This window comes from Colletotrichum abscissum (assembly GCF_030869225.1).
Source record: "Colletotrichum abscissum strain IMI 504890 chromosome Unknown Scaffold_13.1, whole genome shotgun sequence".
Lineage (NCBI taxonomy): Eukaryota > Fungi > Ascomycota > Sordariomycetes > Glomerellales > Glomerellaceae > Colletotrichum > Colletotrichum abscissum.
In genome coordinates this window covers 459,019-470,500 of record NW_026850021.1, presented here as the reverse complement: position 1 = coordinate 470,500, position 11,482 = coordinate 459,019, and the positions used below count along the sequence as shown (strand labels likewise).

At 52.6% G+C, this 11,482-nt stretch overlaps 2 protein-coding genes across 2 annotated transcripts; one reads left to right on the top strand and one right to left on the bottom strand.

The window, feature by feature from the left end:
* Positions 1-5,096: 5,096 nt before the first annotated feature.
* CABS01_06313 (GIY-YIG catalytic domain-containing protein) lies at positions 5,097-6,761 on the bottom strand (the record flags this gene model as incomplete). The annotated part of the gene is made up of 2 exons (XM_060539679.1): positions 5,097-5,781; positions 6,055-6,761. Coding segments are annotated over 2 exons (1,392 nt in total), but the record flags the coding sequence as incomplete, so codon positions are not given.
* A 2,093-nt stretch (positions 6,762-8,854) lies between these two features.
* Positions 8,855-9,142, top strand: CABS01_06312 (uncharacterized protein; the record flags this gene model as incomplete). Its single annotated transcript, XM_060539678.1, has 1 exon — positions 8,855-9,142. A coding segment is annotated over one exon (288 nt), but the record flags the coding sequence as incomplete, so codon positions are not given.
* Positions 9,143-11,482: the final 2,340 nt, after the last annotated feature.

Below are 11,482 nucleotides of genomic sequence, written 5' to 3'. Positions count from 1 at the left end.
CACGTCTGTCGGTGCAAAATCCCACTACAAGTGGGTCCGAACTGGACGTCGGCCACCCACTGGAAGTACACGGTACTTCCTCGGGTGCCTTTTCCATGACGTCCACGGAGTCGCTCTCCCTCCCTCACCAACAGAAGCCTGAGCTGACAAGCATCCTGGCCCAACCACAGAAGACTGTCTGTCTACCAATATCATCGTCTGTTCCTGACGACCCCTCGAATCCATACCAGGACCATGCTAGTAACAGTCAACCAAGATCAAACCAAACGACTCTGTTGATCTGGATGCTCGGCTGGCATTACTTGACGGCCAATATGACTTTACCCTTCAAAGGGAGCGATCCATTAGTTCCCCGGCTAAGCCTCCTGCTTCCCTTTGATGACGGGCGGAAGAGAGTAGGATGCACTTGCCCTGGTGTCATTCTACGGTCTTTAGTCCGAGGTACATTGTGGTCCGACCGTCCTCAGGTACACCGGTACATGGCCCCCAATCCTGACATCCAAGTCGGTCGACATGCGACATCAGACACACACACACACACACACACACTCGCGCGCGCGCTCGCACACAATTAATCGCAGCAGCGCCCGAAGACGTCGCAAATGCCGGCCCATGAATCGTTTGGTTTGGAGTGCACGGCCGCAAAAACTCCGCATCGCCCAGGGCTAAGTGAAAAGCCTGGAATTGCTCTCGATCATCGACCGAACATTCGTAACAGGGCCATCCCTCAATCGCCGTACGACATGTCTCCAGTGATTGGCGCATTGTCATCTAGACCAGAAGGATGCATGCAAGGCGTTGATGCATCGCCAGCGCTGTCATTCCGACATCCGAGCCTTACGTGCTTCGGATGGCATTTCGAGGCTACACTTGGCAGTACGGAATTCTGTACATGGGATTCCTCGAGAAGTCATATTGCCTTACCGAATTTGCACCATTTTGTCTCCGATTGTCCAGCCTGTGACAGTTTTGCCACTGCTGCATTTCAGTGTTGCGTCTAAACGCCTAAACTCTGCCCTGCCAGGACGGCATGCCCTGGCTAAGGTGAATGAATGCCTGGCTTGCCTGGGTGAGGCAAAAGGATACAGTGCCACGGACCATGAGACTTTGCTGCACGCCCACTCTTTTCCCATGCACAAGAAACCAACATCTGATATCGCGCGCTGACTCAACAGGGGGACGCCAATATCAATCGCTTAGCGAGCCAATCACGACAGTATGACGTTGGAGAAACCCACCCTGACGTCCCAGATCGGTTCAAGGGCGAGGTTCATCCCTGCTTGCGGGGGCGGGCGCTGGACGGGCGACTCAGTTTTAGCATTTTCTGATTGTTTTTTTTTCTCCTTTGTTCTTTCCTCAGATGACCTGCACGAAATTTGACGACCACCATGGCTTAGTCATCCGCCAACTCCTGATATCACGACTGATTATCACCAGAATGATATCTTCACGAAATGTAGTTTAAGTTGAGCTCACGTCGTGTACCTTTCTCAGAAATAAATTTCATATCAGGGCTCGTTGAGAAAGTAGAGAATGACAAGCAGAAATCACAACGAACTTGCGCGAACATCGAGTCTTGAGCATGATGATAATGAGAAATGAGATGGATAAAGGAGATGGAAGTCGCTTTGCACGCTTAGGTGACGTCAAAGACTGATTTTAAAGAGGATCTCGTGATCCCGGCAGCTTTGGCAGAATAGATTGAATATTCTTTTCACATTACCAACATGATTTTATCAAGAAGATGATTGAACCAGTCCCGCCAAGCTTATCTGTCTAGTTCCTTCCGTGGCACGCCTATTGGAGATTGTTTGAGAGGCTCCCATTTGTGACTCCATCAAGAATGACCAGTCAGCTCAGTATACAACGTTGATCACGGGTGAATATCAAGCCAGAGGTGACGATGAGACCTACAGCAGACCTGCCATCTCTAAGGTAGATTCTCTTCGGCCATTCATACAATTATGAAAAGAGTCTAGAGGGTTACTACCCCCAGCATTGTTGAGACACTGCACAGAAATCATGTTGAAGTTCCAACATACGCGAGCAAGAAAGAAAAAAAGTTCCTCTCAACCTGTTCTGAGTATCATGAACTATCGGCCACCAAGGACTGCTAGATACCAGCATTCAGAGAAACTGATTATACTTCCCTCGGTTGATCATCATAATTATGCTCATGTAAACCACCTCTTTCCTGCATCTAAAATAAAGCAGGCGCAATCCAGATGGAGTAGCTGTTATCCGTAGGCCAGATCGATAAGATCAGGCTGACAGTGATTTTCGCATACCCAAATAATTCACGTTTCTGCCTGAAAATACTGAATTAGTCTGCTTGTTCTCCATGTCATTGCCAAATGCCCCTTTATTAATGATTTAGATGCAGATATTTACCGCAACTGTAACAGACAACTGGACATCAACATGAAGTTTCATATGAAAACTAGAGTTTAAAGGTACGAGACATTGCAATGTTGCGATATAGGCACTCGTGATGGCTGGTGGTGTACCTAGACACGGAAAGTAGCATGCTGGAGACACAATTGACATTGGCCTTTTGTGAGTTCTCTTCGTCTTGAGCGAAATGGCTCCGGGAAACCACACACACAAAACTACAAGTGATTATTGCATATGAGATTGGCCAGATGCCGCTCTACATTCAACAACTTCCGCAAGACATAGCCTGGAGCCTGAATTCATGGTGGGCTTGCACCTTGAAGCTCACAATCTGTACCCATGCTCACGGGGTTCTCTTTGAAACCGCTGTTGCGTTCATTTAATTGGGGTGGTTCGTTTGAACAGCATTTTCGGAATCGTCCACGATGGCAAGAAGAACCTCCTGGCTCATACCGAAACGACTGATGTTCTCTGTACTCAGTCGCCTGGGTCTGTATTCATCATTCGGAGAGCTGGACTCGTGTATCTTATGCAGTTGACGTTCCTTGGGCTTGTGGCACGGGACTGAGCAGCTCGTATCTACAAGACACTGCTTCGCTTAAGACGTCATATGCTCCGTTAGAACGGAGAGCGGGATTCGGTTTCGGAGAGATTAAGTCTGTGTCGGGATTGCGGTCCCATCTAACGTCTTCTCTTCGAGCTGCTTCATCTGCTTCTGACCATACCTCTTCAGCTTCTTTCCAAACTCAAAGAAGCAATGGCCACAGACGAGAATCACCCCTAGACTCCCAAATTCTCCAAAGTCTAGGAGACATGCCTGCCAGACATGGCTTTAAGGTCTACCGACTACGTAGACAACACCCCTTCTTCTTTAAGAGGTTCCTTCACAGCTCTGAGGTGGAGCGGGCATATGGAGCCTAGTTTGCTGCGAGGACAGTGATCTTCTACTTCGTAAGGTGGACGTGTAACAACCCGTGTACGTCTAGGAAAGTGGGATGAGCTTTATGAGGCCAACAGCTTCTCAGGAGATTTCCCACCTCTTATTCTAGAGTCCAAGGGGCTCTTCTCTTGAAAAGCAGAAAGATTCAGGGGACATCACCAAGATCAGCCATTGTCATTGCAAATTTCTTGTGCATATCTCTTTCTATCGATGAGATGGTGTCACGGTTCAACTCGGAGAGATGATTACTAGAGCATCGTAGTCCGGCAATGATTTAGTACGAAACCACTTGGGCATCGTCGGACTTTCGACTCTGGGTTCCCAGTCTCTCTCTCTCTCTCTCTCTCTCTCTCTCTCTCTCTCTCTCTCTCTCTCTCTCTCTAGTCAGACCAGAAATACCGTGCCCTGTAGCTCGCTCGCTCGATCCCATGAGAACACGTCGTACGCAGTCAAGCATACATACTGACAATAATGGCACATTCTCTTTGGTTTTGGCATGGCGAGGCCTCGCACAGAGCTTCACAGGATTGCTAGCCAGTCATGGAGTTGATGAGGGAGAGCTCAAAGTAGCTCACGGCTCTTACTGATGTGAGCACGATTCCTGGCGTAATTCACAGTTCTGGTTTCGCGGGAGTGCAGATCCAGCATCGACCAAGTCTGTAAATTACGAAGACATCAAAGTCAACTTACAAGACTGACCTCGGACACGACAATTCAATCTCGTTATTCGACCTGTAATGGTGGTTCAAGACCGATGTGGTTTCACAAACAGTGAGACTGAGATACAATCTGGCTACGGGTTGAGCAGGTTTCTTGTAGATCACATTCAATCAAACCATATCTATATGCAATACGGAAGCACGCAAAGAGCTCATAGGTAAGACATAATCCGAATTCAATTTCATGGTACAGACATCTATGTACTACTATCCCGCCAGAGCCAAGTCGGATAACGAGAATATCACAGCTACTAGGGCCTCGGCGTGGTTGCTCTCGGGCCAGATTGGCAATTTAGGCCATGCCATGGAAAACAGGACTCTGAGCTAGTCGACCCCTTTGTTGCCCATCAAGCCCATGGTTGCGGCCACAGCTCTCGGGAGCTGGTCGCGTTGTCTTCGATGGTGGCGTCAGAGTCTACCGGTGTCGCAGATCCCCAGGCCGTCACCAGCCTCGCGCCAGCTCAGTGTCTGACCTTTTCTCGAGCCAGACATGCCGAGAAACGATGCTGGATTATCCGCGTTCATGCACCGCCCGAAGCTATTTGCATCCGGCTATGTGCATCGCGTTGGGCGTAGTCTGGATGGTCAACTTTCCCGAACCAACCTCAACGGTGCGTTCCAGCACTGTTGGGGTGGGTTTCCCGAACGTTAGACTTTAGCCAGAACGCAGCGTACGCAAGAGTCAAGGCAAGCCTGCGGAGATGCACAACAATCCAAGCTTTCCATTGAGCTTGCAGAATTGGGCAAACGTATTTGCATGCAGAATCGCTTCTAGACCAACCCTCAGAGCCCCAAGCGATGCTCGCTCTCAACACTCCGAATCGACAGTAGCCGAGATGTGAAAACAGTTCGATATTACCGCAAATGTAGAACTACACTGGTATGACGACAATGCGAAAAATTCGACGCTGGCCGTCTGGTTCGTAGAGACCCAGGCTGACTCGCAGCATTTGGGAGAAACAGGCTTTGTGGGCCGAAAAGATGTTATCTCGCAGATGGATCTTGCAGATCCGTGTTTGACACAGAGACCCACGTGGATCTTATCAAGTCTTCGTTCGCCTCTTCTTCACTTTCAAAAGAGCCTCGACTTCTTTCGCACCCCTTTCCCGTAGTGACAATTCTTTCATCATATCGACCCACTGAATGTGGCCCCCACATTGTGGGCAACGGCCCTGAATAGGGACGACCACTTCTCGATCCTCTTCATGGTGGAGCATATGACGACTCCAGCATGAAAGATGCCCAACAGCCTCACAGGACTCGTTTGGACACACGGCGTGTAATCCCTGACCTTGAGGTAGTGCCTCTTTGCAGACTACACAGCTGCCCTCTCTTTCAAAGGCGATGACGGACTGTGCTTTTTCAATGTATGGCTTCATGTGCGTGTAGTCCACAGGCAAGGCATGGATGCCCCAAGCGACGTCGTCTGAAGATGCGGCGGGGTCGGGGCCGAAGTCGGTGACTATGTTGAGGGTGTTTCGCAGAGGCTCGGTTGACTTGGTAGAGGAGGAAACCCATGCTTTGTGTACATCCTTTGCAAAGAAGTGTAGTGTAAGCGGCCACCGACGGAAGCTCGGTACTCCTAGCAGGAGCTGTAGATTGGACAATATCGAGGAGAGGCTAGCACGAGGTCGGCGGGGACGTCCATTCTTCTTTACTCCGTTTGAGACGGTGATGCGAGACGTGGAGGGTATATGCAGAGACAAATGTGGGTTCGTCAACGCCCATCTGTTGTTCCTTTGTCAGCGTATGGTTGAGAAGGTTGATGTTGATACAGAATGTGATATCAAATCAAATCAAATCAAATCGAAATGGTGCAATATGCAAAATCTAGACATGCAGGAGAACCTGAGCATGTGCAAGCTAGGGGGGTGGTGGGGAGGAGGAGCGGGGAAACATCATCTGAAGCAGAGCACCTTGCTTGAGAGCATGCTTGAAAGCATGGTAAGAGGGAAACAGCCTCAAGGTCAAGGTGGATCGTGAACGGGACGGAGATCATACTCAAACTTTAGAGCAGCAACCATGCCCGGGAAGCCGGATACCAGCCCCACCATCTCCCAGGGCCGTAGGCTTAGACGAGAAGTGCGAACAGCGCCGCCGCGGGCCTCGCCATTGTGCTGCTTCAGACGGCGCGGGGGGTTGGGCGTCGAGCCGATGTAGAGAGACGCGTGGCGTACGGTGGAACGGAGGATGTACACCGTGTAGAGGGCGGGGATGGGCTTGGACTGGACAGGCATGACTCGGCAGGGGACGGTGGACGAAGTCAGGACATGTTGTTCTGCGACGTGTTTTGGGATGGAGGGACGAGAGAGAGCGGTGCAGACTCGAGACTCAGTGCTTGTGCTGGCCGCCGGGCAGTCTAGACTCGTCTTTTGCTTATGGGCGCATACGTGGACTCGGGTTTGAGCGTGTGTCGGGGCGGTCGGGGTTGGGTCTGTGACTGAGTTTGTCCAGATAGATGGGTGTCGGACCACAGGGCGAACACTGGAGGGAGAGAGAAGGATAGGTATGGGTGACAGGCCGGGCCAGGCCAGGCCAGGCTTGGGCGATGCTTGAACGCCTGTGCTATTGTTGGTGAACTTTGGCGTCAGTTGTGGTGGTTCCGGGTGCTGCTGGCAATGCACCGCGGGGCGATGATACTGGACGGCGCCGCAGCGGCCAGGTGAGAGAGCGGTGTGTGAGGCGAGGCGAGGCGAGTTGCGTTCCAGGTCTGGATTCGGCTCCAAGGTTGGTTGAATTCTTGGAGGCTAACCGTAGAGAGCGATGTCGGCCGAGGGGTCGGAGACTCGGGTAACTGCAGGCTGTTGATTGAGAGCGTGGGAGAGGGCGTGGGAGCGTGGGATGGTCGCGGAGTTTGAGTAAAGTGAATCCCAAGTTTGGGGGGGGAGACGGAATTTTTTTGGCGTCAGGGTGACATTCGGCCAGGGACCGACAAATTGGATCTGGTCAGGTGAGAGCACGAGGCCAGGTCGGGGGGGTTAAGAATGCAACGCAGGTCACGGTGAGACGAATTGACGTGGGTGGTGGGAGTGCAGCAGTAGCGGCAGCAGCCACAGGTTACTCCAGGTTAAAAGTTGCAGTGAAGCACCGTAAACTGTAGCACGAGGGTGCAGGGAAGTTGGCGCAGAATGGAAGGGAGTGAGAGATGAAGGTGAGTCAAGAGATGGAAAGGGAATCGAGATTGGCCACGGGGGACGGGATGTTGTCACGACTCACGGAGGAAACAAGCAATGTACACGGAAAGTGTCGAAAGTGTCAAAAATTTGAGGGGGCCTACCTAGAACAATAATGTGGGACCCAATATTGATTCACTTTGGAAATCTGGATCAAATCTGTGTGTAAATTGGATGGCTGACGGCTGCATTGAAAATAGAAATGTTCGGTCGGGAGTTGAGGAGAGGCTAGTCCTGTTTGGGACACGGGGAAGGCTGTGGCTGCTCACCTGCTCTCACCTTGGGGCCTCACCTCACCTTCTTCACCTTGCTTTTTTTTTTTTTTTTTTTCCCAGTCATGTTTTTCTTGTCGGGGGATGCCAGGATGGGAGGCTTGGGCTTCCATGGGAAGGCGTGAAGGGCCAGCCGGTGACGGGAGCAGGGGGTAAGACACCGGGGAAGCTGACCCCAAGTCTTCCGCCTCGTGGTTCCTTCCGGTTGGCGGTTGGCGGTTGCACTTGCACCTCGCACCTGCACTTTTTCGCACTTTCTGCTCCTGCCTCCTGCCGCCAGTAGGTACCAGTGAGTGCCTGCCGTTCCTGCTGTTCCTGACGATGCCTCCTGCCCTCCTGCCTCCAAAGGGAGGTACCTGTTGTCTCGTACCGTTCGTGCCTTCCCCCCAGCTGAAGCATCGTCGCCCGGCTTCGTCCCTCGTCCCCCCCCGGCTACCGGACCCTCCACCCGCCAAGGGCCCCAACATTCCCCCATGTTTTTCAATTTTAGATTCCCGTGTCGCAACATTTCGTCCCGTGATGTGCAAAAAAATGCCACCCTCGTCAGCTGTGTAGCTCGGGGGGTGAAGCTGTCCACGATGTACTTCGTACCTTACCTTACCACCTTACCGCCTTACGCAGAGCTTCCCCAGCTTCCCGCCAGCTTGGGGTCACGACACACCGACACCAGCACCGACACCGACCGCGGAACTCAGCCAATGCTGCACTCCGCAACCGCAATCGTGGACCTCCAAGCTCCCAAGCTTCCGTCTAATTAACCACCTGCATGCACTCAGAACTACTCAAGCGGATGCGTGCCTGACGATACCGGTTTCAACATGAGCAAACCCCCTTCATACCGCTATTTACTTGTTATTACTCACAGAACCACCAATCTTCTGCCTGGGCACGCCTGGCTACCAAGTGTCACTCGAGAGACCAAATGCCTTCTCAGATTGCCAAGGTGTACAAATGAAATGGGAATCGAGACGAATCGAGGGCACGAGATCTCACTGATGCTGACAAGAGCATAGATCACCTGCCATTACGAAGAGTGACGCATCCTACGTTGATTACCGAGCCACATTCGTATACTGTGGATTTCAGGTACTCACGTAGCCATCAGGACCTCGTTGGCTGTGCCAATTAGTACCTCGCACAACACTCGGCCATACCCAAGAGCTGCATCAGTGCAGTGACACAGCCTGTGCGACAGAAGAGAAATCGAGCAGTTGATTGACCGACCTGCGACTGTCGGCTGCAGTTGTGCAGCTCCAGAGGTCAAGGAGCCACGCACCCCAGATGCCCGAGCAAAGATTCCCTGCTTCAACAAAAAACCAAAAGGCACCGATGGAGGCTTCCAGATACATGGAGTGAAGCACTGGAGCTGGCGCTAGAGCCGTACGGAGACAAACTACGTACGGAGTGTCCTGTTCAGTCGTTCCCAGCGCACATCAGTTCGCCTCCTGCCCTACGACTCGAGACATAATCGCCGCTCAATCCGCATCCGCCGTCACAGATCCACAGAATGCCCATCAATTGGCGTCTTCGATTGGCACACAATGCCCGTGGCACGCGTGGGTTGACGCTGGTCCCTCTGCTCTCGCTGATCCGATGAGGTCTGCCACGTTCGCCTATTTCCGACTCGGGAGCGAGCAACAGTAATACACAGTCACACAGTATGCTGGATCACCAGTGCCATTCCTCGCACCCCACGTTTTCGACTGTGCCTTCGAGAGTCTTGACCGAGTTTCCGAGACATGAAAAAGCTTCCTCCCCCTTGTGCTCCGCTGCTGCGAGCGAGCAGGCCTTCTGTGTGAGTAATGCATGCGCGAGTGTAGACCACAGCTGCAGCCAAGCATTGAAGCATCCAAGCCATCAGGCTCACTGCTTCGAAGCTATGAGAGCCGAACAAACAGCCACCAAACAACACTCGTCAGCTTGTTTCCCTGGCAAAAGCCCATCGACTGTACGGCCAGAGAGCCATCAGCTTCCTCAACTGACTGGCGTAACGCTTGCGGCTTTACGGCTTTGGGCCTGCCGACCACGGCGTTGGAGGCGCTGGGATGGCTTGGGTAGTGGAATACGGGTTACGGCGTGCGGTGTGCGGCGTGCGGCTTGCTACCCACACCTCATCTCTAACTTTGGAAGTTAATCAGTCAACAACCCACCCTCTGAACACTTCAGATCACCCGCCTATTCGCACCGTTAAGGCAGTCAGCCTGCAGTTGGTGTACAGCACTGCAGCACACCATTGTGGCAGTTGATAGCCGAACCCGATTGATTCAGAGACGACGCGGCAGCAAAGGAAGCACCAGACAAGCACACCACCCTTCGAACGGGCAATTACCTGCAGTTGCGTGACAATAGAGGCCGGATGCTCTCTAAGCTCCCCGTGCGCCGAAGACGTCTTATCATGCTGAAATACCACCAGGCCACCTGGGCAGGCAGGCAACGGATGCAGACACATGTATCCGGCCCTTCGGTGGCAGCGACATGCCAGCCAACCAATTCACCACCTGGACACACCGATGGTCACTGAGGGTGTCCTTGTGGATTGCAAAGAAAGCCAGTCAGCACTCGCAACCTAGAGGGGTGTGGGCGCGTACCTGGGCCGGAGGAGGGGACCCCTATAATGGGATTTGGGAGCGCCTCCAAATACGGTCCATCCTTGCCGATCCCTACCTTAGGCCAAGGGTTCCAAGGTCAATCATGGAGCACACTGGATCTGGCTGGAGAAGGACTTGTCACCATCGCTATTCGAGACGCCAAAATTCCCTGTCCTAGACCTGCGATCCAGAAGCCGCACGCAGATGACCTTCCCTCCTGGGTTACCCTCAGTCTCTGTTGGTCTCTGTCGATTGCTGGGCACACAGAACAGCTTGGGACTAGGCATCGTTTTGTCTATCTAGAAGCTGTCGACGCGCCGAGAGGGAACGACTTAGCACCAGGAGTGATCTAGACCGCAGTCTACTGTCCACGGCCGCTGCACGTTCTATGGCGATAGACCGACAGACCGACAGACCGATAGGCCACCCTCCACCAGCATTCAGTAGGTACACAGTTCGGCCCCCCTCAACCATGCACGTTTACCCTAGGAGAGGAGACGACCCGTGGGGGTGGATGAAGCAGGCGGCAGGCGGATAAGGTGAGTGTGCCGTCGCACTAAGAAAAATCTTTTTTTCCTTCCATGAAATGGTGGGTGGAGGTGCCGTGATTATTCTGGACCCGGGTGACTGCCCCCCCTGGCTCACTGAAAGTTGAAACTAGGAAGAGTTGGAGCGAACTCATTTGCCTCACCGCCGCCGCGCTCGACCCGTGGCACGCATAGCTAGCTTTGTTACGAATAGTAAGAGTCGAAGTAAGGTGAGCGTGGTGAGATGGTGGCAGCTGCTAAAGTCCTATTTCCAGCCCTCGAGGCCCTCGATGCCCAGCCGGCACATCCACCTGTCCGTCCGTCTGTGTGTGATCTGAGCGAGAGGAGTCAAGAGTCAAGACTATAGAGAGAGACGTATCATTTCTATTTCCCGCGAGACTGTCCCTCGTCTCGTCTTGTCAAACACCATCTGAGATGAATCTCTACTTAAAATACTGTGTTCGAATAGTGAACACGAATATGAGTACGTACCTTGCCACCCCTGCTGCTCGCTGCCAAGTCCGGCTCGCACATCCCGCTGCAATCAGAAGTCTGGACTCTTTTCGTCTTTGCTTCCCTTCCACTCACTGGAACGGTTTGGGAGAAAACCGCTGAAGGGACTTGGGTGATCCGTGTGCCACACACACACACACACACCGAGAAAGACGAGAGAGAACGAGAGAGGAACAGTGTGACAGTGACAGGCACACAGGTTACCAGTGAGAGAGTCGGAAGTAAAAGTGCCAGTTGCTGCTAATAAGCTTGCTTCTTAGGGGGGTGGGGGGGTGGTGATACCTCACCTTTATGTACTGTGTATGCAGAGTGGTGGGGGTCCCGGTCTTCTCACATCAACACGCCCCCACCACTTC